Source organism: Frankliniella occidentalis, unplaced genomic scaffold (assembly GCF_000697945.3).
Source record: "Frankliniella occidentalis isolate FOCC.00 unplaced genomic scaffold, Focc_3.1 Scaffold5, whole genome shotgun sequence".
In the NCBI taxonomy this organism is placed as follows: Eukaryota; Metazoa; Arthropoda; class Insecta; order Thysanoptera; family Thripidae; genus Frankliniella; species Frankliniella occidentalis.
Genome location: NW_026267135.1, coordinates 800766 through 823661, shown reverse-complemented (window position 1 = coordinate 823661; position 22896 = coordinate 800766). Strand labels below are relative to the sequence as shown.

Genomic DNA, 22896 nt, shown 5'->3' with positions numbered 1-22896 from the left:
CCATGTTGTAGGAGTCAAGGTTTTCAGAGTCAACTGACTTCCTTTGGAGCGCAGAATAATGATCTCCTAATCTGACACAAAGCAGTGTGTTTGCTACTGGTAATTTGAGATCTCCATTGCCCACAATGATTTTATTTTCCCTAATTTGGCTTTTTAGTGTTTAAATTACAGTTCATTATTTTTGAGATATTTGCTTGGGTAATAACCTGAAAACAACAACTTACTTGTCTGAAACCTCTGTGTATTCATCCATGGCTAATTTCCGTTGAGTGAGAGCTTCCTTTAACTCTTTATCTTGTATCTTAATTTTTTCATGCACATCAGCTTTATCCTACAATGAAAGAAATTTAAAATAAATAATATTAGAGACAGAATATTTAAATATATCGAGTAGTAGAAGTCACTAAATACACAAAATGATGGCAGTACCTTAAGAGCCTCATCCCTGTCTTGTTGCAGCATGCGAACCATTTTCTCCAATTCCCTTATTCGAGTACTAGATTCCCCTTCTAGTGAGAGGATTTTAAGGTCCGGTGCTTGATTTTGAAGCTGCTCAAGGACTTTTAATTGATTTTCTAGTTCTGTTAAGGAAGATAAGAAAACTTTAGATACTATACACAACTTTGAAAAATATAATGCCACAAGTGATAGTAGAGCATAAATATAACTACCGCAATTCCGTTTTGTGAGGGTATTTATTTCATCTTGAAGACGTCGAGTACCATTTGCAGTTTCAGTGGTAGGAGATAATCTCTTGGTTTCCTCATTTGAGGCAAAATCATTGGGGTAATGAACAAGATTATTTTCTTTTGCATCTGAAAAGAGACTCATTATTAATTCCAAATAACACAATAGAACCTATCAATAGTAGAAATGGCAAAACAAACATACCTAGGAGATTTCTTTTTAAAGTTTGGTTTTCCTCTTCTAATTGTTTGATACGGCGTGTTATCACAGTTGTGTTGCTGGGCACACTACCCAGGTCTGAAATACAACTAAAAACAACAACAAAATTAAAATAATTTATCATTGGTCTTCCATTTTTGTCTTGCAGTGCCAGACTATACATACCTCCCTGAGGTGAATGTGAACCCAACAAAGGGCAAATGCAGGGCAGAAAATGCAGGGTTTGCTGCTGTAGGTGGTACAGCATCTGAGGTACGAGTATCAGCTTCATCTACATCAAAGTTCGAGGTGTCAGTTGGACTACTGACTTCAGGTATGTAAGGAGCAGTTGTATCTCTGAGATTTGACCAATCAACCCCCACAAACCAAGCATGGTTCTAGATTTTATTTTTTTAAAGGAAGAAAGAAAGGAAAAATTAGAACAGGAGAGAAATAAATAATATCTCACAACAAAACCTACAAAATTTTGATGGTTAAAAAACTTTGAACTAGAATGCTTACTTTAAAATCATCAATTCCATTCTGCCCCAATCTTAGCTCTGAGCTACATATCAGTCTCTTCATTAGATCTTTGGCTTCAGCCGATACTTCATACCCAACATCACAAGGAAAGTCAAAACAGTTCTAAAATAAAATGAACAGATGCGTTTTACTACCTTCTAGGATTCAAAAACAAATTATGTAACAGAAACAAAAAAGGAATAAAAAGTGTGTCACCTTGTGGTTCATAATCTTTCCATAAGTTTCAACAAGCGACTCTGCATAAAATGGAGTCTCACCATAGAGCATTTCATACATACAAACACCCAGAGACCACCAATCACACTCTGGCCCGTACCTCCCCTGGCCATCTTCCATAGCCTTAAAATAACAATGACAGTGAAAATAGAGGGACATGTCAACAAGTAAAAGAAATTTAATAAAAATTAGACCTACTCTTAATATTTCTGGAGAAATGTAATCAGGAGTCCCCACAGCTACATTACTTTGAACTGTACCATCCGGTGACAGTTTGAGACACGAACCAAAGTCAGCTAAACGAATGTGACCATTAGCACACAACAGAACGTTGTCGGGTTTGATATCACGATGAACATAGCGCAGGTCATGAATAGACCCAATAGCCAAAATCATTTCTGCAATGTAGAATCGAGCCATGTCTTCTGGAAGACGGTCTTCAAATTTGCTCAGTAATGTTAATAAATCACCTCCACAATAATAATCCATGACCAAATACTGAAAAATGTTAATTGATATTTAGTTTATATTTATACGCACATGTTACTGCAAGACACAAATCTAGACAATATCCTACCAAATTATTTTCATCTTGAAAAGCAAAATGCAAATTGGTAATCCACCGGCGGTCACCAAAAACCAAGACATCACGCTCTTCTTGAAAGCATGCTGTTTCGGCTCTCTTCAACATTTCCCATTTGTTGAGTATTTTCATTGCATAAACTTTATCACTACCCTTCATTTTGACTACACATACTTCCCCAAACGCTCCTCGTCCAATTACTTTCACAATTTCAAAGTCTTCTCTTGAAAGCCGCAAAGATTTAATGTTGCTTGCAATTGGCTTAACTAAAACGATCAGAGAATGCAAATCAGTCACCACTTGGTTTTAAAAACTAAGAAATTGGAGGGAAATTTTAACATTGGATGCCACTAAAAACAAAAACAACACTTACCAAATTCAATAAACTCAGAAACTGTTTTCTCACGCCGTAAAGAAGAATTACAGCACTCATCATATAACACCAGAAGGATATCAAGCAATGTTTCAATACTAAAACACTGCCCTTGTCCTTGGATAGGTCCTCCAAGGAAAAGGGACTCCAACTGGCGCAAGCGACGCTCTCCTGAGGATGAAGGAAAAATGGATGACGCTGCCACCACCAAGAAACTTATAGAAGTGGAACAAGCAATGACGAGGTGTACACTGACCTGTGGTGCCATCTCCACCAGAGTCCTGGAGAGCAGAAAGTTTATTGGCCGTCTCCGACATGGGGACGGTGCTAAGGCACTACCGCATTCCAATTATCTCACCACTTGCTATCATGAATGCTGTTTGTCCTGATCCCAGGAGTCATTGCTGCAAAAGGGACAAGTTTTGGGTAGAAACTAACTTGACACAAGACCCTTGAAAATTAAAATAAATAGGGGCACAGTACTAGGAAATGAAAACAATGAATAAAAACTAGAAAAACTGGGAACTGGAAGAAATTATCATCCCATACACAATTTCTTTATCAAGAAATGGTACCACTAAACTGGAGCATAAATGCTGACTAGGGTCTCCACCTCTATTCAGTTCACATTTAAAAGGCCGGGGAGATGAAATCTCAATAAAGGGGTCAATAACACCACAAAAAAGGTTAAAGAAGACCTTTACATAGGAGCAGCAGTTAAAAGGTCAATGGTACCTAAATCACGAAATTGACCCAAAATCTATCAAGCGGTGAAGTGTTGAAAAAACTCGAGGAAATAAATATCATCAAGTGCAACAAGAGGGAACACAAATCGCGTTCAATAGGCTACAATCGAGAAAAGTAATGCAAAAGAAACGAAAATTTTTGAAGTTAAACAAGAAAATTTAACCTTAGTGAACTACTGCTATCGCTCCCAATTACATTCCCCTTAAGCAGGTAGTATTTATGTTTCCTGTTTCATTGAGGAGTGACATTAGTCCGTACCGAGATATGTTTGTTTTTCAATTAGATTTTATCTTGTTTACTCTCGTTCCCATCACCGCAAACGTTTGCCGATAATCTGACCCCTGAATCACTTCACAATATGGCTGCCACACCTATCTGGCATCCCACTGTTTCCACTGTTGTAGCTGTTGTTGCTGCAGCAGTAGCTGCATAGTAGTACGCACCCAGTACGCACACACTGTTGCCAGATTGAAGGGAAAGACAGACACATTTCATTCATAAGACGTGTTCACGCAAGATTCGAGGGCAGAATCGGAAAAAGCAGAGGCCCAGTTCACAGAATTCTCTTTTTATTTTTCCCTAGCGCAAAATGCTGCGGCGGAAGTTCACTTTTCGTAACTTCCATGCAGTCTTCTTCAGGGGGGTGGGTCTCCGGTGTCTCGGTGCTATGTTTTCGCGACATAGCGTAGGCCTACGTTCATTTTGTACGGTCATATCTCTGTCCTCCGATTCGTAATTCATTCACGAGCTGATCGTATTTCAAAATGAAACTCGTAAGAACTCCGTGGGATCCCGACAGCAGAATCAGCTAGGGGGGGGGGGGGGTTATGGCGTCGTGCCGGTCGGAGAGAGACAGATGCGATGAGGACTCTAGAGTGAGAGAGAAAGGAGACTAGTTGGGCCTGCTCGCTGCCTGAAATTGCTTTCGCCGCCGGTGACACTACTTTTACTTCCCGTTTCTGATGAATAGGATAACTAAAATCTTCTCCAGTGAAGCTAATGCTGTCGCGGGCCCTGCAACTGCCTGCAAGTCCTGCAAAGTAAGCGGGAAGGGTGGGAGACGGAGATACCCGAGACCAACGGGACGGGTTGGTACCTAGGCGGCAATCTGGCAACACTGAAGTTTTAGGCGTTGAAAACGTTCCGTCCGAAGCATAACAATTTCTGTGTGTATACACTCGAGTTAAGGCCTTAACTCTGTCTGCTCGTGTAAAGAAAATGCCTTCAACTCTAGTAATTTCCTCTAAGATTTAGTACGCGATCAAATCTTTCTAGGTTTGGTTCTCGTGCATTTCAAGTGGTTAGTGAAAACATCCAGTGCACTACGGTTATCTCACTCTAGAGGAATAGTAGTCTTGTGTCTCAAGATGGACGATTGAAATTTCAAGATAACTACTAGCCAGTGGTAAATTGCAAGTCTTTGCCCAAGGAAGAATATCTGCCACAGAAGCAGTTGCACAGGTAGCATTTTCTTGATACATGTATGCATGGGCATATGAATATTTAAGGCTATGTGTCCACCTATTAACTATGAACTGTAATTATCTACAAATTAAAGTATATCCTCTTACGATGTTGTTTATATTAGACATACTACCTCATTTTCAAATTATTGATAAGCCTATTCTTGCCCTTCTCTGATATATATTGCTGTTCTTTGAACTTGTAAATGTTTGTGGTCAAGACAACACCGATCTCAGGTGTTATTTTCTTCAGTACAATAGTGTTTTGCTTAAACACCCCAAATGCGTTGCCTTTACATTTATCAGTTTCTGTCATACAATATTTTTCCTTATTTGGAATCTGGTTGGGTCATTTAAATTAGTTGATGTGTTACATATAGTTGAAGTGGTCCTCAACAGTAACCTAACCTATTCATATTGCTGCAATCCATTTGGCATATTATGTTGATAATATTCTTTTGTATTTTCTCTTTCAGGACTGGCTTTCTTTGAATGGATGCATCGAGAATTTGACATGCAGAACTTTGCATCTGAGATGTTCAATTCACACCACAGATGGCTCCATCAAAATGTTACCAGCGCTATCCTGGAGCCCGTCAATCAACCAAAATTCCCATGGAAATGACAAAAGGACTCATTCGCATTCTGTCAGTGTTCTGATGGGATGGTTCTTGGAAAGGGAAAGGCGGTGTCTCCGCTTTTAAGTATGGCTGAACCAGTTAAAAAACGACTGAGAGTAGCTGGCAATGATGAAGCGGAGGAAGAAGATGCTGCTGCTCATGACCTTATGGAGTTCCAACAGAATCTCCTGAATCAATGTTTGTGTTGTATGTCAGAAAGTAGTTTGAGGCGCCCATTTAGGGACAAACCTTCTGATACATCTTGGACACGTGACCGGATTTTACAGTTTGTTGGCTCAATCCAACTTCTCTGTGAAGTTGCCATGAAGCAAACAACTAGAGGCTTTGTGTGTTCTAGGATAGGAGATGTCTGTGATGCTCTTACCAGAAATGAGCATGGTTTAATTGATAGGCTTGTTGAGCTCTCCTCACATTCAGATCGCTTTGTTTGCTTTGCTGCAAGTCGGGCTCTTTCAGCATTCCTTTTAGTTTCTAAAACAAATGTAGATCCATTTTGGTTGCAAAATTTGGCTGACAATGCATTGTCTACATCTCAACCTCGTCAAATGTGTTTTTCGTTAGATGTTATAAGAAGAATTGTAGAGTACAAAGAATGTGACGGACATGTACTTGAAGAAAGAGGTGGTCCAGAAGATAAGCCTCCGTCCTCATGTAATATTTTAATGACGGACCCTGAGGCTGATTGTAGTCAAGTAAAGAGCTTGTGTGTAAAGGTTTTAGAGGCAAAATGGCCGGCTCTTGTAACAAAATTTGATTCTCTTGTCTCTTCCTATGCATCTGAACATGAAGCTACAGTTGTTACTTTTCTAGAACTGTGGGAAGCCTTAATATCTGTTAAAGCAAATTTGTCAGTTGCTGATACCAAGCCATTTTATGCACACTTAGATAATGTTGTAATGCTGCTAGCTCCAAGTGTTCCTCCAGTTGTATGGAAATCAATATTAAATCTTCTCAACGAGGTCCTGTGTTATGGGAGCACCCTCGCATTGCAAGATGTGTTGGCAGAAGAGCCTTGTGCGCTTGCTCATCTTGTGGTGCGAGGGGTGAAAGATTCGCGCCTGCTGGACGGGTTGCCCTACAGAGGAGGATCAGGCCGGTTTGGTGGAGGGGTAGGGGATGGAGACAGACCCTTACTCAAGAAAATGGTGCTCCTTGTCTTGAAAGCTGTTGCTGTGACAGTGAAAGAAACTCGATGTGATTCAAGTGACAGCTCCTTAAGTTCTGATGCCGACGAAGCTGATGCAGACATGGCTCTTATTGAACGCAGCATTAGAGAAGTTCTTCGTAAGCTAGATCAATGTGTAAAGGCCCTGGTTCCTTTTCATCCTGAAACTCCTGTTGCCCAGTGGGTGGTTCAACTATTTGCTGATCAAGATGATGCATTGGTGGAAAGCATGGTTTGTATTTCATTTATTTTTACTTTTAAATTAGGAATGCAAAGATTTTGTTTACATAATTTACAACTGGTTGCATTTTATTTTGCAGGTTTGTTGTCTAGACACTGCAGTGGGTCTTGTCTATCGAGATTCTGTTGTGCAATCTGATACAACTTTGAGACGTGTTTTAAGCCCAGCTGCTACATTTATTCAGTTTGTTCGGGCTGTGTCTCACGAACCCGATGTTCTTCTGGACTTGTTAGTTTCAAATGAAACATGCTTCCTTTTGTACTTACTTCGGACCTTAAAATTTGTTCGTAGGAATTGGGAAGAATTCATGCAAGAGTGTGCTGGTGAGTTGGATAATGTTATGACCGTGCTTATTCGATTAAGGCTTGCTATAGACCGTCTTGTTTCCAAGGATTTGTTTCCATACAACATTGGCCCTGTACTTAGGTTACTTGAGAAGTGTGAAAGTATGTATGAAGGTAATACTCAATAACTCAACTAATTTTCATCTCATAACTTTTTCCAGTGACGAAAAGAGATAAGCCTGTACAAAACTGCACTATTTGTATTTTTTTGAATAAGTCAATTTTAATTGTAATGCTGTGATCAACTGTTTTCAAAATTTTGTTTGATGAATTCTGGAACTGCAGTAATTCCTGTAGAAGTTTAACCCACTCTGTGCACATGTTTTCATAAAGAATAGCTTGTTTATTGTTCATGTTGTTTGCTCTGTGCTCATTGATGTGTTACGATGGACCATTTTTTTCTCCCAGGTCCTTGCACAAACATTTGTCAGCAGCTCAAAATTTATGTAGGTCCCTGGAACTCTAGAGCCCCATACATTAAATGAACCCTGTGGGGTTCATGTTATTTCATAGGAGTTTTCAGCTTTTTGTCAGGGTATACGTCTGTCATTTCTCTTCAATAATATGAAAGTGGCTGCCTTTTTTCTATTTTGAGAATTTGGCCGGTGATTTTGTTGTGGGGTCTTGTGTTGGGCACAGGAAACTGTACTTGTTAGGGTGTTTATTCAGTACTTAAAAACTTGTGGGTCTGAGATAAAAGAAAAGTGCTTCCATATTTATTAACATAAGAATGCTCAACCAATTTGTATTAGGACCATAACTGTTTTCAAGTGGAGTGTAGATATTGTTTATGATATAGCCCTTTTTATTCCATGTGTTATGATTGAAATTCTGACACCACTTCACTGTATAGATATATTTATGTAAGTGATAAGGAAAGAAATTTCATATTTTTTGTATTGAAATAATGAAAGTTATTTATGTTTTGTACATTTTAGAATCTTAAGTGAAATATTTATGTCACGTTGTGCAGACTTCCCTGTAATGTTTGCAGTACATCTGCACATTTAATAGCATCATGTGCATTGTACAAGTTACCCTATCACCTCACTATGTTTTCCAGTGAGAATAAAATTGTTCTGAACCTTAATACATAGTATGTATGTACTTTTTCTTTTAGCTGTTTCTGATATATCTGAACTCTGACACAGCAACCACACAACAATTTGGCAAAATGAACAATTCTTAGCAGATTATTTTGACAAGTGACAATTAGGAATCTGAACATAATTTATTTATAGAAAAGGAAAAAGACCAAATTAACACTGGAGTTAATAAGGTCACATACAACTGATTTTAAAAGAACAAACAATGCAATTACCTGTCCAAAGGAACCGTAATGTCCTATAGAGATGGACAAAATAACAAAAAGCAATTGCAAGCACCATAACAAATCACCAAACTGTGTTTAAAATACTAATAACTGTAAAGTCATTAAGAATTATCACCATAAAATAAAACCATGCCAATGGTAAAATATAAAAAAAAAACAACAAACAAAATATCAGTTCTTGTAGTATGCAAGATTATACAAATACATATTAATGGCTTCCACTATTATCAAAATTGATCAGCTAAATACAAATTATGGTATTTGACAGATACGAGCACCTACAGCTACCATGGCAATTGTGTGATTTTAGACACGCATCAAAGTTTACTAACTCTAGACAAGCTCAGTTTGATTGTTGACCCTAAATGATTTGACAAGTACACTTCCATACCCAGTTCAAATCATATGACCTTCATATAGCTATTCAACTAAAGCTGTTAACCATTATGGTTGGTCACATGTTCATGGCAAAATGAAAACTTTGCACTGTACTAACACATGACATGACTAACAGAAGAAAAAAAATAACTTCTTTTGCCATCTGCTTTAGTGGGTCAATTTAGATAAAGTTATTGTGGCAGACGTTTTCAGAGTAGATGGAAAACATTACAAGGCTTGAGACTAGAAAACTAGGTCTGGGAATGTTGAAATACATGGAGGATACAAATGAACCTTTGAAAGGGAATTTTATAAACCCAATGACATTATTGCAAACAAAAAATGATAGACTGTATTAAAAAAAAGGGATCTGTTCCTTAAAATTAAATGCACCAAGGTGCATGAATGCTTACAACAAGATAACAAGAAATTACTTTTGTCAGAATACCTGTCCTGATGGGTAATAAATACCGTATAATGGTTAGTATAGTACTTCCACACTGTATAAAAAGAAATAGGTACACTGTACAGAATGCATGTTAAGATACAAAATTTCTGGCTCTGATATTCCACTCAGGCTTTTATTAAAATATGAAACAGAAACAGGATGATAGAATAAAAATGAGACAACAGACTTTACAAAAATCTATTTAAAGCTGATGTTTAGCAGAAAAGTTTTGATTGAAAAATTCAAATTTTTGAAGAGCTTTCCTTTTTTTTTCATGGGAAGCACTCTCTCATGCACACTTATTATAATGTCTTTGCAATAACACAGAAAATATTAGGTACACACACCCCATTTACATAGACATGTAAACCACATATGGCAAGAGTAAAACCTAATTGTCGTCAGTGACATGAGTACTGGACGGCACAGTTTCTTTGGGGCTGCTCAGCCACAAGCATGGTGGCGGGTCATGTGTGTACAATAACGGAAGCTGGGAAACGGATTGAGTATCATCATCATAAGGCAGATTTAACTCATGTTCCGTTCCAGCAGCCTCATGTTATGATGAGGGACCGTCAGAGCCATTGTCATGTTGTGTACTGAGAGTGTGTTGAAGAGCACTGGGTGTGCTAAAAGATTGGAATGCAGCTGGAGTCAGCCATTCTCTCGGCAAACAGCGTTGAAGGAATGGAACACAAGAACTAAAATATGCCAACCTATTAACCCATGAGGGTATCTCACGACCGCAAAGTATCTAGAAATGCAGAACAAAAAAATGTCACTCAGAGCAGATGCACCAAATGAAAATAATGTAGTTTATTACATAGTTAGTAATGGAAAAGTTACCTGACTAAGTGCTCCTGAAAAATGATTGCAGTTTTTGTTCATTAGGTGATAACGGTCACCGCGAAAATCTTTACCAAGTTCTTGGATAATTTTTTTTACTTCTTTTTCAGTGAAATCTGTGTATCCAACATGAACTGATTGCCTGCAATTACAGAGAGAGATAAGAATAGCAAGATTCACAAATCTCACAACTTATTTATTTAGCTTGATAGTGAGTCATGATGATGCTTTATCCGTGTATCCGTGTAACAATAGGTATTTTGTAGTTTATACCTGAACTGAAACTGTTCCCCTAGTTCCTCAGCATCCCGAGGTGCAATTGCAAAAACTCCCGAAAAAGCATAGGGATGGCCTCCATATGCATACTCTGAAAATAGCACAGAAAGTTTGTAAGCAATCCAACTGAATGTGAATGTATGGTGCTTCACTCGGACACAAAAACTGCAGAGAAGTCAATTCAAAGAGAACAATAGACTTCCTGAAGATTTTGTAAGTTACAGACTTACCCATGCCATATATTTGAATACCAGAATGAAAGACACCTAATCCAATAGGGGTTGTGTATTCATTGGTCCAGTACTGAAATTAAAAAATTATTAGGAAGTAAATGAAAAACCCATAGAGGAGTGTAAGGTACAACAGCAATTTACCATGTCGTAGACATTGAGAATGACAGGCTCTGACGACATTTTTTGATAGTAAGTCCTGTAAATGGGGACAAGAGAATTTTATATTAACAATGGCTGGAAAATGAATTTCCCAACGTTTAAATCAGCTATTTAAAAATAAACACACACATATGACCAAGGCAAAAATGTAATGACAACTGGAATCCCAACAATCACTGAAAGCACATGAAGATGGCTATAACATTTAAATTACAACTGAGATAAAGCAGTAGTCTCTAGTAGATCCCAGATATGCAAAGAGAAAATTATTCCTTCCAAAGATGACAAGAGAACTATGCACAGAGAAGTTTCTTGCCCTTTCAATATTACACACACAGCAGATAAATTTATCTCTGACATCAAAGAGATGAAACCAGATTAGAAGACTAATCCGAGAAATTTCTTGAATACAGACAACATGAATAAACCGAGCGGAAATTTCAAACTTGCAAAGTCACACCGTCTTTGGGTAGAGGATGACACATTAAATGAATATTATCGTGAATGAGGGAGGTTAAGCATTTCCAAGTTTTCTACACGTTACCTTTATAACACATGCGCCGTTATCAAGGAGGGCGTCTAATGTACTGCAGCAAAATTCCTGAGCATGCAAGAAAACTCAAGAAGAGGGCGACGCTCGGAATACAAAAGTTGCTGACTTCGGAGAGAAAGAACACAGGTCAACATTCGTTCCATTCAACAACACCTACCACCCCCTTCTTGCAGACTGAAAAGGTGAAGGTGGGGTAGGGGTGGGGGAGAAAAGGGTGAGAGGGTAAGAAAGGAAAGAGCTGGGTAACCCCTACACGAGAAAAACTTTTAAGAACAAGCTTCTTCAATAGGAACAGCGATACTGTTTGAGAGTCTCTCTCACGACGCATTCCTTTTAAATCACCGAAACGCATTCTGATCATAACGAAACGTGTGTACATCATCAATAATGTCCGTGAGTTCGTGAAGGTAGAAGTGTGGCCAGCCTGCAAAGTTACGGTGGGAAATTTAAAGAGCCGAAACGGAGTAGTGGCCGAGTGCTTCACCGTAGACGTAAATCTTGCATTGAAAAAAATTAGTGTGGGTAAAAATCAATAAGGGGTCAAGTAAAACGTGTACGCTGTTAGAAACAAAATAATGTGATGAGTGATTCGCTACAGTCCTCAGACTCTGCCTTAAAATATGCAGCTCTGCGCTGATTGGGCAAATGGTAAGGCGGGAGAAGGCAAACACCAATCAGAGAAGAGAGTCAGAAATCGTGTAAAAGCTTAAAAAAGATCCCCGGTCCCCTCGCAATCTCTTCTTCTGTCGACCGGTGGTGAAGACGCACGTTGCTCTTGCGTGTGTGTTTATCGCTGTCGTATTTTGATTGCAAGTCAGCTCGACATCCATCAACCACCATGTCAGGCAAACCAGCTTTTAAAGTCGGTAAGATAGTCATCCTATAGATTTCATTTTGGGATTAACTTATCTAAGTTGGGAGTCCGGTGTTCCCAAATCACATGGTAATGTAACCTATATTTTCATCCTTATAACTTCCAATTTTCACGAACGCTTTTAAGCCAACCTGTCTTCGCACAAATCGTGTGTACAAATTAATCGGCGTATAATCTAAACGTAGTTACAGCGCCCCTTTAAGTTCATATTGTGTGGTTAACAATTATGATTACCCAGTGTCTGCTTTTGGATTATGATCTCTATAACGTACCGTTTGAATGATTACAAGGATCAATCCACTTTCCATTGATTTTTCAAATTGTGCCTGTCGCTCAGCTTGTTACATGTCTCATTGTCTGCACAGCTGACATCAGCCTGGCTGATTGGGGCCGGAAAGAAATTATGCTGGCTGAGAATGAAATGCCGGGATTGATGTCTTTGAGGCGCAAGTACAAGGAGTCTCTACCCCTCAAGGGAGCCCGTATTGCTGGATGCCTGCACATGACTGTACAAACTGCAGTCCTCATTGAGACACTTGTTGCTCTAGGTGCCGAGGTAAGGATTTGAAACCATTATCTACCTATTATCTGTTTTGAATGGTCTTCAAATTGGTTTTATTTTGAGTTCATTGATAAAGATGTGACCTTGGGAACTGAAAGCCATTCCTTTGTTCTCTTATCTACATTTGGTGACTGTCTCCTGGCAGGCTCACTTTAGGAAAGAGACCAGTGATCTCATCTCTGTTTATGCAACTCATGAAAGTTTCATATGCTGATGTGATGATACATCTGTTTTGTGTTTCAGGTTCAGTGGTCTAGCTGCAATATTTTTAGTACTCAAGACCATGCTGCTGCCGCCATTGCTAAGACAGGCGTCCCTGTCTATGCATGGAAAGGAGAAACAGACGATGAATATATTTGGTGCATAGAACAGACTTTAGTGTTCAAAGATGGGCAGGTACGTATTTTAAATTAAGAGTACTTGAAAGCCATTTGCTGTCTGTAAATAAATGTATTTTTTTTAGCCACTCAACATGATCCTGGATGATGGTGGAGATTTGACTAACTTGGTACATGAGAAATACCCTCAGTACCTTGCTAACATTAAAGGAATTTCAGAGGAAACTACCACAGGAGTCCATAATTTGTATAAAATGATGACCGCTGGCAAATTGAAGGTTCCATGTATTAATGTCAATGACTCTGTGACTAAGGTACTGCAATGTCTCGAACTTTATGCCTTTGAATTTAAAATATTTTTTATTACTACTTTTAAATTTGGTCCACAGAGTAAATTTGACAATTTGTATGGTTGCCGAGAGTCTCTTATTGATGGTATTAAAAGAGCTACTGATGTTATGTTAGCTGGCAAGGTCTGTGTTGTTGCTGGATATGGTGACGTTGGTAAAGGTTGTGCTCAGTCCTTGAGAGCCTTTGGTGGTCGGGTCATTATCACAGAAATTGATCCAATCAATGCCTTGCAAGCATCTATGGAGGGATATGAGGTATGTTTTCACAGATTTTATATTACCTAAGTGTAAATGCTTGTTCTTCAGTGTAACTTGTATTCTCTGATCTGAAAAGGTGGTGACAATGGATGAAGCTTCCAAAGAGGGTCAAATTTTTGTCACAACTACTGGATGCAAAGATATCATCACTGGAAAACATTTCCTAAGTATGAGAAATGATTCCATCATTTGCAACATTGGCCATTTCGATTGTGAAATTGAAGTTACCTGGTTGGAGAAAAATGCCGTTGAGAAGATCAACATTAAACCTCAGGTATTTACCACTCAAACCATATATACAAAATGAACTTGGTAGCCTGAGCAGCAAGTGACCTAATCTGGAACTTCCTAGGTGGATCGCTACAAGTTGGCCAATGGACACCACATCATACTTCTGGCAGAAGGTCGTTTAGTTAATCTTGGATGTGCCATGGGTCATCCTTCATTTGTGATGAGCAATTCCTTCACCAATCAAACCTTAGCCCAGATTGAATTGTGGACCAAACCTGGACAGTATAGTGTTGGTGTTCACATGCTACCAAAGAAAGTAAGTATTGTTCTAGTAGACTTTTGTATCACTTACAGTTAAATTGATGATGTAATTTTTATCCTTTCTTTCTCAGCTTGATGAGCAAGTCGCTGCCCTTCACTTAGACCACTTGGGAGTTAAGCTGACCAAGCTTACAGCTGACCAAGCTGCTTACTTGGGCATTCCTGCTGAGGGACCCTACAAGCCTGATCACTACAGGTATTAAATACTGTCAAAATACACTTCTGCATTTTTCAACATTGCCATTCAAACATCAATTTGTCAACATACCATGTGAAATTAATTTTAACCAGACATCACCCTGTGAATATTTGTTGTGATACAATCTTTTTTAGTTTTACTTCTGTTACTTTTTACTACCAAACTGGTTTTGCACTTTGAAGAATAAAAGACAACATTATCAATTTTGTATTCTTTAAATTTTCCAATTCCAAGGAATACAAATGTGTCCATCAGACATGATAGAGTAATAATTTGTTATCCACAAACAACGACCTTTTAAAACTTCTAACAAATCAGCTTTCCTTTCTAGTAATTTTGAACAGCAAGCTATCATTAGATCAGGTGTAACATTATCTTCTTTTCGTAAAGATAAGAGTCCAAATTCAGCTATACAACGAGCATGCAGATCACGCTCGACATGTTTATTCCTGGAGAAAAAGTATGTATTTTAAAACAACAAAAGCATTTTTAGGTGCATAATTTTCTGAAAGTCCTACTACTTACATTTGATAACTACTTAATAGTCTCTCAGCCTCGGGTATGTGTTCACTCAAGAAACTGACCAGAAGTGAAGCTGGACAGGAAGATGGGACAATGAACTGCCCAGTGGGTGATAACATGAGAGGACCAGCTTCCCTGGACATTAATAGGGGAAAAGATTAAGGTATACTACACAATTATTCACATTTGTCTTTCTAGCAAACTGATACATACGGTTCCACAACTAGCTCAAATTTTTCCAAGCTCTGAGGCCATGACTTGGGATACCCTTGGCGACCCTGATAATCACTTAGTGATGTTACGAGTCTTCTCAATTGACTAGTGTATGACTTAGCCATAATATTGGGTTGGAATTTCCTTTGTGGAAGAAATAAATTATATACTATATAAAAGTAATTCATGCAGAAAAAGCTTGACGATTGCACACTAACCTGTGAACAACTTTAATATCTCGAAGAACCCTGGAAACTGCCTTTTGCATGGCAGGTATGGCTAAAAGTGCAGCATCCTGTTGCCACACATGTTTTAAAAACTAGTCGCACAAAAAAAAGGAGTCACTGATGAGAAGACATGGTTGTAGTTACTTTCACTTAAAAATATCTAAATACTTACATCAAGCCAATTGTGACGCACCTCCCCACTACTGAGAAGTACATTGCCATTCAAACTAACACCAGTGTCGCTTCCAAACACCACAGTTCTTCCTGTAATAACCCATGTGCTTACCTAATAACTCATAGCTAGCAACAATCAAAGCAATAATCATTTAAGGAATACCTTTGAGTACATGCAGAAGCTCAGAATGGTCACGGGCAAGAGCTTGAAAACTTTGTAAGCACCCTCTAAAATGAGTTACGTTCCATCCACAATCCCAAATAATCTCCTGCAAACCTAGATTTTGTGCAAGCTCAACCTGCAATCGCTTTACTTCCTCTTGTATGGGCAAACAAGCTGCTTGCTTCTCAGCAGCATTGTCAATATTATTTTTCAGCCAAGATCTGATAATTGAAAAATTAAATTACCAATGGGCCATTTCTTGTCCCTATATCACAAAATAAAGAAACTGGACAGAACATACAACAATGACTCATCTTCCTTGGCCTTTTTCACCATGCCTCTTATTATATGTGCTCCATAAGCATCATCATTGTCTTTGAACATACTTTCATATTTTTGCCATGCAGTTGATTTTTGATCAGGAGTAGGGTAATAATCCTGTGTTTTGGATGTTGGAGCAGGACTTATGTTATCAACATAAGTAGTAGGGAGATTACATGATTTTAAAACTCTTAAAACTGCATTTCTTGTGTCACGCTCATTGAGATTCAGTGTCACTAATTGAAAAGATCCTAAAAACCAATAGGTACAAAATAGAAAATCAAAAAATAATTGAGGTAAAGTTTATTAATGTTAATCAAAGAAAACATCACCTTTAAATGATGTCTCTCGAGGCCGTAAATAAAATTTTAAGGAAACTGGTCGAACTGATCTGCTTCTTTGAAGAGTTTCCAAGTATGAACTTAATTGCATTAAAGAGTTTTCATTTATAGACTATCAACAGAAAAATAAAATAAAAGCAAAGCAATGCAGAAAATATATACTACAATTATTAGGCAACTTTATTTACCCTTTCATTAGGATGCTTCCCAAACAAATCTGGATGCACAGAAAAATAGAATGGACGCAAAGCAGTTGAAACTTCCACAGAAGACAATAAACGAATAGAGCCTGCTATTACAGCTGAGTTTTTGACAGGGCAAGCGCTGCAAATATTTTAAACAGAAAAACTTTGAACTAAAACAACAACAAAATAAACAAAGGGTTTTATTTTTATTTTTGTAGGTATATGTACATGACGTTGGAGGAGTAATACCTAAGCTTCAATAGGCACGCTGACATTTTAGGAGAACTAGAAAAAAATAGAGAAAAGTTAAATCAGAAACAATTGTACTAGTAAAATACCTTCGAATAATATTGAGAACATGTTATTTTGGTAAACAGGTGGAAATGGCAATGTTTTTCTTCTATGAATAAACATAACCTCGAATCAATGTCAAGGTCTCCTTAAGAGTACTTACAGGAAAAGAAGTTTAAGATGAGAAGTTCTTCAGGTTCTTTCACCTTAAGATAAAGATAAACTAAATGACATCATTAAGGAAGAAAGCCAGTGCCGAAACCGCCGAAACGCGTTATGTAATGTGCCCGACGAATCTAATCAGCTGTTCAAGAACAATAACAACAACAACAATGGGAAAGATGTAAACGTCTTCGTACTGTGTATGCGAAATCGCGCTTATTTGTTTTTGTACACATTTGTCTGCATTTGTCTAAAGAAAGGAGAAACATATGCATTGTTTGAATGTATCAAGATGTCGGTGAACACAAAACCACCTGAAGTGGTAACTACACTAAAATGCTTTACTTTGACACGCTTCCTTGCGGCATATTTTTTTTATTGCTTTTTACTCGTTCTTTACCATCCCACTTCACCTTCGTGGTGGTAGGAAGAACGAGTATTGTTCTCAGTGCGGTGTCACGCTTTTTCTGTTCCTGTTTTCATCTCAGAACACACAACACCTACAGACATGACAATAGTACCACTGTAGAGCGGGGACGCTGGTCTCAATTAAAGCAACGAACCTTTTTTCAGGTTTAATAGCATAATTTTGAGCACTCTTAACAAATTTTGCGTGTTTTCATTCTAAGTCCCAGACCAGAGCTTATTTGAGCATGTTGAAAAACGTAGTGTTAAGCAACGAAAATGTATCATGCATGCATCTTTGAACTTCTGAGATGTTAATGAAACTGTTTTATTAATATGTTTTAAGTCGCTACCGAAGCATTTTAACGAGTTTACTTAATAGATTCCTCCTTAAAAATTGCAAGTCCCGGGACGGTAGAGGAGTACGTGAGGTTATGGCGGCGCCATCCGTGCTGCCACCTGTGGACGGACATAGTAACTACTTCACAGTGAGCGCGCGGGCGTTTAAAATGTACCTTTTATCGTCACACACTTCTCCCTTCTTCTCCCCCATTACTCTGAGATAAAAGCACGAACTGATTTTGAAGAACTACCCTGGTTTGGTTAAAGAACGAGTTTCCTACTTATCACAAAATTTATTTTGTGTTCATAGTTTCCCTTGTTCTTTCTAGTCAGTAATAATTCCAGTTCATAACGGTTCCCTTTGGCTTGAATCATGTTTCAATGGCATTACCTCCCAAGACATTTTAAAAACAATGGAAATTGAAGTGTCAATATACAATGATAGCAGTACTGATAATACTCAAGACATTATTGAAAAGTGGCAGTCTAAATTAAAAGGCTCAAATCTACTAATCACTGTGTCACATGGACAAGGACAACCCAAAGGAGGTCTGTCTTGTTTATGATAAATTTTGAAATAATTTCTGCATCAAATGCAATCTCTAACTGTTTTGTCTCTGCATCATTCAGTTGGTTTTGCTAAAAATCGAGCAGTCGAGCAGTCTTGCGGAAAATTCTTATGCTTTCAGGATGTGGTAAGGAGTTAGGGCAACTTGTTTTGAATCTTCCATGAAAACACAGGTTCATTCAGCTTCTTCCTTAGGATGATGAAATGCTTCCCTGCCGCCTCTCTCTTCAGTTAGAAGAAGCGAGGAAGTATCCTCTGGCTGTGAGTAAACTACTTCATGCCGTAAATGTGTTTTACCATATACGAACCTCAATTTACTTTTACAGATTGTAGGATCAAAGTTTTTAAGGGATCCTCCACAATCTACGCATCGATTTGCCCGGTGGGCTAATGAACTTGACCAACAAAAACTCTCGCTTCAAGTTTACACATCACATGGACCGACAGTAATAATGCCAACTTGGTTTTGCAGCAGAGAGGTGTTTAATCGGTACATTGTTTGATGTATAAATGTTGTCCTCACCACGGAATGCATTTTTAGACAACCCTCTTCTCTAATGTTTCCATAGGGCTGGCAAATTTTCTGAAGCTGGTAAAGGAACTCCAGAAGACTTAATATTTTTTTACAAACATCTGGATGAAGGAGGAACAGTGCGACGAATAGATGAAGTATTACTGATTTATCGCTACCATGAAAATGCCACCACATTTTCAATACTTGAGTGAGAGCATTTAATGAAGTGTCCTTGTATTTCACTTACATTAACAACAGAATTTTTAATGTCAACTTTTTGTCTCAGGGATACAATTTGGAACATTCGAATACAGCGGTTGATCAACAAGGAACTTCAGAAGTGGTCCAATTTCACCATATGGAATGCTGGAAAGCAGGGTCGAAGATTTTACAGATCCCTTCCACAAAGTCTTCAAGAAAAAGTATGGGCCATGTGTGACATTGATAAAAAGAAAATAGGCCAAAGCTACCAGCCATATTTTCCAGATGACCCAGAGAGAAATAAAAACACTAGACCAATTCCCATAGTTGGATTTCAACAAGCATCACCCCCTTTTATTATTTGTATAAAACTTGTAAGCAATTGATAGTTTCAGATTACCTTTTCATCTATTAACTCTAGTATAATTGTTATTAAAGAAATGTCTACCATAATGAAAACCATGATGATGTTTCTTTCCAGGATTTGACGGATGGAAACTTTGAGAAAAACCTTGCCTCATTAAACTTATCAGAGGGTGAAGATTATGTGCTGTTTAGTTAGTACACCCAAAAATTTGTGACTTAATTTTATATATTTATTGACTATTGATGACAAAGCAAGTACAGAAAGAGGACAAAAAAATAAAAATAAACAAACAAGTTGAAATGAAAGTTTTACTCCCTTGAGGGGGATAGAATTAATATTAATGATACTGGACCGCTCTTGCTTCAATCATGTCTAGAAAATTAAGATACACATATTCACTTGGGGCGGAATCCCCTTCTTCTCCTTCGCCGTCATCTAAGCTGAACTTGCCCCTCTCTGTCTGCAATTCACTTAATCCCTCTGTAATGTGAAAAGTCGTGTGAATTAGTAAAGTAAAGAAACCTATTTTAGGTCTACAGAGGAAAAGACAATACCTAGAATTTGTAGAAATAGCTGATTTGATGTGAAATCAGGTGAAATTACTCTTGCTGTAATTTCCTCAGATACTACTGGTGAATAATTCACCATCTTTAAAATCTGTGTGGAAAAATATATGCCAAATATTAACCAAAGAAATTAAAAGAGAAGGGGGGGGGAGGGGGGAGAATCAATGGCAAAGTTTTTACCTTAAATTTAATTGTTGTTTCTTTGACAGGTAAGGAGTCCAATGTAACAAGCTTTGGGGCAGTAGGTACAGCAGGCTTTTCTGGCACTGGCAAGACTGGCTTAAGTGTTTCTGCTTTGGATTCAGATGTTGCTTGATCTTTCTTCCTTTCAAACACTGCAGGCCCTTTTTGATTTCCAAGCGACATTAGTTTGGAGAGATCTCCTACAGTAGATGACCCAAGTGTTGGGGCTGGAACTAAATTTTCATTGCCAGACAATTCTACATTGGTATCCATCTCTTTCTCTGAAACAATAAGAGGAATTTAAAATGGTACTATATAAATGAGTTCTACAGATGAAAAGTGTTGTTGCTCTCAAATTACCATGTTCATCTTGAAAGAAAATATGCTTTTTATTACTTGGCTTAGCCAGAGATGAGTTGAGTACATGGCTCACACCTTGATTATATTTGTTCAGAATGTAAGGGCTTAGCCGAACCTCTTTAGCTTTTGGTTCACCATCTTGAGACGGCTTCTTTTTCCTCCTGCGAATTCTTTTACGTTTTCGACCAGAATCTGTTTCACTGTTTGAATCTAGGTCTTGACTAGGTGTTTCATTAACTGAGTGTCCATTTGATGTCTGTGGGGGTGGTGCTGGTGCCTTTAGAGATGTCTGCAGAGGTGGTGCTGGCGTATTTGGAAAAGTCTGCAAAGCTGGTGCTGCTTTATTTGGAAATGACTGCTCGGATGGCGCTGGCTGCACAGATACCTGACGGCTATGACAAAAACTAATGGTCATGTTTTCAAATGAAGTTGGTTTGACAATGCCGTTGGACTGTGCAGGTTCATCGGTCAGTGTACCAGCAACAGCAAAAGCATCTGGAATGGTAATTTTCCCCGGCGTTCTTTCTTCAGATTGTTTAGGTCTGCTCTCTTGCTTCATCTCAGTAGATTTCTGGTCAGATGTCGTAATGCTGCGACAAGAGAGAGTGATGAATTACCATCATTTAACTGGGCATACAAAATGAGTACTGCTGTGCTAGAACCCTTACCTGATGCAGTCGTTATCACGCAAAATTAAAGAACTCTCCGAGGGCGGTAGGAGAAAGCCGTCATTGAGAATATGGAAAGTCTTGTCAATACCAAACACCCGGCGAATGTGGTCCTGGACGTCTTTTACGGTCGGCATTTTGTCGTGATGCACGGAGACACAACTCTGTTGGCGCACGTCGGAAAACAGGGCCGACATGTCCAGCCATACCCGAATGCCACTCATTTCTGACACTATATCAACGACAATAAGGAGCAGAATCAACTCCTGAAAGTAAACAATAAACACGAGCTTATGGAAGGTTAAGGTGCCGTCAACATGAAGGGAGAGAGGGGGAAGCAGTTTGGCCACCAGCCGTGGCATTCGTAAATTCACCGTTTGCGAAGGTCGTACGGCTATCGATTTAAAGAGTAGACACACGCAGCCCGTTCATCGTCCTAGTGCTTCTTCGCGATGCGCCTAGAAGCAAACGCCGCGGAGTCATAGAAGTTGTTGATGCCGTGCAAACGGCAGCCCTGCTAAGGCTGCATCGAGGGCGGGAAGTTTTGAAAACTGTAGAATGTGTGCTCCGTTAAAAGATGAAACTTTCTCGACTCCGCTTGTGTTGAAGACTTTTACTCAACATTGCACGGCATGCTACTATCATCATCGGAAGTAGAGGATGAAAATGCTAAAATTAGTGTCGGCGCCGTCGGCCGCGGGGATGATATGCTGGGTTGCGACGGGCGAGATGGTCCAATAAGTAGGAGGGGGTATCAATAATGTTCGGAAGTGACAACACACTCGGCAGCCGCAGACCAGATCGAGCGATCCCAGCGGCTCCGCTTGGTTTAGTCGCGCGGATCCCGAGGAGGTGAGACGTGCCGCCAGCTCTCTAGCTCGCACCCGCAACCAGAACCAGATCGGACACAGATCCGGCATCGCGCCGCGCAAAAGAGCACTGACGGCTGCGCGAGAGATTCGCTCTACTTCTAGTCAGGATGGTTGTGACCACCTCGGACGTCGCGGTGCTGGAGGACGGCGGTCGTGAAGCGAGCCCCGTTCTGGTGGAGGGTTTGAGGAAGCTGGTGGAAGGTAGGCCGAGTACCGCTCCAATGGTTTCTGCTTCGCCTTCCCCCGCGGAATTTTTAATGTGAGAATGATCTGAAACCCGCCAGCCGACGCCGACCTCGTCTGCCCCGTGACGGAGGAGTTCCTCCTCAGGTTCCTCTGGGCCGCGGACCTGGACGTCAAGAAGTCGTACCACCTGGTGAGTCGAGGAAAGGACCGCAATAAAATCTCGCAAACGAGTCGATATTTATAAACTATTCGTGACAGCTCCAAGAGTACTTCGCCGCTCGGCGCGACTTCCCGGACGTGTTCCTGCTCAACAACCCCCACGACTACCTGCCCATCTTCAAGAGCAACGAGCTGGGCTTCGAGCTCAACGAGCGGGACCCGCTCGGCCGCAGGATCTTTGTCGCGAGGATAGGTAAGTAGTTGCAGGAGAGAGTGGGGAGGGGGGTTCGAAGATCTCGGAGCTGGGTGCAGGGAGCTGGTGCAGGGAGCGGGCGCAGGGGCGGGC

At 39.4% G+C, this 22896-nt stretch overlaps 8 protein-coding genes and 1 long non-coding RNA gene across 18 annotated transcripts in view; 5 read left to right on the top strand and 4 right to left on the bottom strand.

The window, feature by feature from the left end:
* The window catches only part of LOC113206034 (serine/threonine-protein kinase Genghis Khan), a 16941-nt gene extending 13938 nt beyond the window's left edge, over positions 1 to 3003 (bottom strand). For all 4 annotated transcript variants that reach the window (XM_026421919.2, XM_052269358.1, XM_052269365.1 and 1 more), the window contains exons 1-11: positions 2857 to 3003; positions 2601 to 2771; positions 2222 to 2493; positions 1843 to 2142; positions 1624 to 1767; positions 1408 to 1530; positions 1072 to 1283; positions 892 to 995; positions 672 to 815; positions 430 to 581; positions 225 to 331 (exon numbers count right to left, since the gene is read on the bottom strand). In XM_026421919.2, the coding sequence (XP_026277704.1) occupies positions 225 to 331; positions 430 to 581; positions 672 to 815; positions 892 to 995; positions 1072 to 1283; positions 1408 to 1530; positions 1624 to 1767; positions 1843 to 2142; positions 2222 to 2493; positions 2601 to 2771; positions 2857 to 2917 (1790 nt within the window). In that variant the 5' untranslated portion in view covers positions 2918 to 3003. The remainder of the gene's footprint in view (positions 1 to 224; positions 332 to 429; positions 582 to 671; positions 816 to 891; positions 996 to 1071; positions 1284 to 1407; positions 1531 to 1623; positions 1768 to 1842; positions 2143 to 2221; positions 2494 to 2600; positions 2772 to 2856) is intronic.
* Positions 5 to 2870, top strand: LOC127749771 (uncharacterized). The gene is made up of 3 exons (XR_008011354.1): positions 5 to 99; positions 1055 to 1219; positions 2727 to 2870. It is a non-coding gene; the product is annotated as an uncharacterized LOC127749771 (long non-coding RNA).
* Positions 3004 to 4246: 1243 nt separating the features above from the next.
* LOC113206071 (protein lines) lies at positions 4247 to 8291 on the top strand. Its single transcript, XM_026421965.2, has 3 exons — positions 4247 to 4808; positions 5287 to 6848; positions 6937 to 8291. The coding sequence occupies exons 2-3, from the start codon at positions 5475 to 5477 to the stop codon at positions 7327 to 7329; spliced, it is 1767 nt and encodes a 588-aa protein (XP_026277750.1). The 5' UTR covers positions 4247 to 4808; positions 5287 to 5474; the 3' UTR covers positions 7330 to 8291.
* A 122-nt stretch (positions 8292 to 8413) lies between these two features.
* Positions 8414 to 11643, bottom strand: LOC113206077 (deubiquitinase DESI2). 3 transcript variants are annotated; one of them, XM_026421974.2, is made up of 6 exons: positions 11419 to 11643; positions 10857 to 10911; positions 10713 to 10785; positions 10480 to 10573; positions 10207 to 10348; positions 8414 to 10114 (listed from the first exon to the last, which is right to left on the bottom strand). In XM_026421974.2, the coding sequence occupies exons 2-6, from the start codon at positions 10893 to 10895 to the stop codon at positions 9920 to 9922; spliced, it is 543 nt and encodes a 180-aa protein (XP_026277759.1). In that variant the 5' UTR covers positions 10896 to 10911; positions 11419 to 11643; the 3' UTR covers positions 8414 to 9919. The 3 variants fall into 3 exon arrangements, with proteins under 3 accessions (XP_026277759.1, XP_052126366.1, XP_052126370.1); XM_052270406.1 differs by lacking the exon at positions 11419 to 11643 and adding an exon at positions 11209 to 11314; XM_052270410.1 differs by lacking the exon at positions 11419 to 11643 and adding an exon at positions 11004 to 11171.
* Positions 11644 to 12125: 482 nt separating this feature from the next.
* On the top strand, positions 12126 to 14763 carry LOC113206074 (adenosylhomocysteinase). Its single transcript, XM_026421970.2, has 8 exons — positions 12126 to 12293; positions 12667 to 12857; positions 13107 to 13259; positions 13327 to 13515; positions 13591 to 13806; positions 13886 to 14083; positions 14162 to 14356; positions 14433 to 14763. Exons 1-8 carry the CDS (start codon positions 12266 to 12268, stop codon positions 14562 to 14564), a joined length of 1302 nt encoding a protein of 433 aa, XP_026277755.1. The 5' UTR covers positions 12126 to 12265; the 3' UTR covers positions 14565 to 14763.
* Positions 14757 to 17310, bottom strand: LOC113206072 (T-cell activation inhibitor, mitochondrial). 2 transcript variants are annotated; one of them, XM_026421966.2, is made up of 11 exons: positions 17161 to 17310; positions 16935 to 16991; positions 16710 to 16845; positions 16513 to 16633; positions 16161 to 16431; positions 15860 to 16080; positions 15695 to 15786; positions 15514 to 15614; positions 15296 to 15439; positions 15086 to 15217; positions 14757 to 15009 (listed from the first exon to the last, which is right to left on the bottom strand). In XM_026421966.2, the coding sequence occupies exons 2-11, from the start codon at positions 16979 to 16981 to the stop codon at positions 14775 to 14777; spliced, it is 1500 nt and encodes a 499-aa protein (XP_026277751.1). In that variant the 5' UTR covers positions 16982 to 16991; positions 17161 to 17310; the 3' UTR covers positions 14757 to 14774. The 2 variants fall into 2 exon arrangements, with proteins under 2 accessions (XP_026277751.1, XP_026277752.1); XM_026421967.2 differs by having other exon boundaries at positions 16956 to 16991.
* Positions 17311 to 17333: 23 nt separating this feature from the next.
* Positions 17334 to 19837, top strand: LOC113206075 (UDP-GlcNAc:betaGal beta-1,3-N-acetylglucosaminyltransferase-like protein 1). Of its 4 annotated transcripts, none has more exons than XM_026421972.2 (8): positions 17334 to 17481; positions 18252 to 18455; positions 18537 to 18601; positions 18670 to 18735; positions 18801 to 18964; positions 19044 to 19196; positions 19275 to 19563; positions 19671 to 19837. In XM_026421972.2, exons 2-8 carry the CDS (start codon positions 18320 to 18322, stop codon positions 19749 to 19751), a joined length of 954 nt encoding a protein of 317 aa, XP_026277757.1. In that variant the 5' UTR covers positions 17334 to 17481; positions 18252 to 18319; the 3' UTR covers positions 19752 to 19837. The 4 variants fall into 4 exon arrangements, with proteins under 4 accessions (XP_026277757.1, XP_026277756.1, XP_052126342.1 ...); XM_026421971.2 differs by having other exon boundaries at positions 17340 to 17481; positions 18236 to 18455; XM_052270382.1 differs by having other exon boundaries at positions 17343 to 17481; positions 18306 to 18455.
* Positions 19764 to 21882, bottom strand: LOC113206073 (coilin). Its single transcript, XM_026421969.2, has 6 exons — positions 21708 to 21882; positions 21334 to 21599; positions 20666 to 21255; positions 20303 to 20586; positions 20111 to 20213; positions 19764 to 20036 (listed from the first exon to the last, which is right to left on the bottom strand). Exons 2-6 carry the CDS (start codon positions 21555 to 21557, stop codon positions 19894 to 19896), a joined length of 1344 nt encoding a protein of 447 aa, XP_026277754.1. The 5' UTR covers positions 21558 to 21599; positions 21708 to 21882; the 3' UTR covers positions 19764 to 19893.
* Positions 21883 to 22312: 430 nt separating this feature from the next.
* LOC113206076 (uncharacterized) lies at positions 22313 to 22811 on the top strand. The gene is made up of 3 exons (XM_026421973.2): positions 22313 to 22406; positions 22490 to 22581; positions 22650 to 22811. Exons 1-3 carry the CDS (start codon positions 22313 to 22315, stop codon positions 22809 to 22811), a joined length of 348 nt encoding a protein of 115 aa, XP_026277758.2.
* The last annotated feature ends 85 nt before the right edge of the window (positions 22812 to 22896 follow it).

Coding starts and splice junctions, on each gene's coding strand:
- LOC113206071 (XM_026421965.2), top strand. CDS start 5,475: ATGGTTCTTGGAAAGGGAAAGGCGGTGTCTCCGCTTTTAAGTATGGCT. Junction 6,849..6,936: donor ATGCATTGGTGGAAAGCATG/GTTTGTATTTCA, acceptor TTTATTTTGCAG/GTTTGTTGTCTAGACACTGC.
- LOC113206077 (XM_052270406.1), bottom strand. CDS start 11,234: ATGTCAGAGATAAATTTATCTGCTGT. Junction 10,349..10,479: donor GGGGAACAGTTTCAGTTCAG/GTATAAACTACA, acceptor CTGTAATTGCAG/GCAATCAGTTCATGTTGGAT. Junction 10,115..10,206: donor TTTCAGGAGCACTTAGTCAG/GTAACTTTTCCA, acceptor CTGCATTTCTAG/ATACTTTGCGGTCGTGAGAT.
- LOC113206074 (XM_026421970.2), top strand. CDS start 12,266: ATGTCAGGCAAACCAGCTTTTAAAGTCG. Junction 12,294..12,666: donor CAAACCAGCTTTTAAAGTCG/GTAAGATAGTCA, acceptor TTGTCTGCACAG/CTGACATCAGCCTGGCTGAT. Junction 13,260..13,326: donor TAGTGTTCAAAGATGGGCAG/GTACGTATTTTA, acceptor TATTTTTTTTAG/CCACTCAACATGATCCTGGA.
- LOC113206072 (XM_026421966.2), bottom strand. CDS start 16,981: ATGTCAGCGTGCCTATTGAAGCTTAGGTATTACTCCTCCAACGTCAT. Junction 16,432..16,512: donor TCGAGAGACATCATTTAAAG/GTGATGTTTTCT, acceptor ATTGGTTTTTAG/GATCTTTTCAATTAGTGACA. Junction 15,787..15,859: donor GCTTCTGCATGTACTCAAAG/GTATTCCTTAAA, acceptor GGGTTATTACAG/GAAGAACTGTGGTGTTTGGA.
- LOC113206075 (XM_026421971.2), top strand. CDS start 17,362: ATGCGAAATCGCGCTTATTTGTTTTTGTACACATTTGTCTGCATTTGT. Junction 18,736..18,800: donor CGAGGAAGTATCCTCTGGCT/GTGAGTAAACTA, acceptor TTACTTTTACAG/ATTGTAGGATCAAAGTTTTT. Junction 19,564..19,670: donor TTATTATTTGTATAAAACTT/GTAAGCAATTGA, acceptor GTTTCTTTCCAG/GATTTGACGGATGGAAACTT.
- LOC113206073 (XM_026421969.2), bottom strand. CDS start 21,557: ATGAGTGGCATTCGGGTATGGCTGGACATGTCGGCCCTGTTTTCCGAC. Junction 21,256..21,333: donor CGTGATAACGACTGCATCAG/GTAAGGGTTCTA, acceptor CTCTTGTCGCAG/CATTACGACATCTGACCAGA. Junction 20,587..20,665: donor TTTCTTTCAAGATGAACATG/GTAATTTGAGAG, acceptor TTATTGTTTCAG/AGAAAGAGATGGATACCAAT.
- LOC113206076 (XM_026421973.2), top strand. CDS start 22,313: ATGGTTGTGACCACCTCGGACGTCGCGGTGCTGGAGGACGGCGGTCGT. Junction 22,407..22,489: donor TTTGAGGAAGCTGGTGGAAG/GTAGGCCGAGTA, acceptor GAAACCCGCCAG/CCGACGCCGACCTCGTCTGC. Junction 22,582..22,649: donor TCAAGAAGTCGTACCACCTG/GTGAGTCGAGGA, acceptor TATTCGTGACAG/CTCCAAGAGTACTTCGCCGC.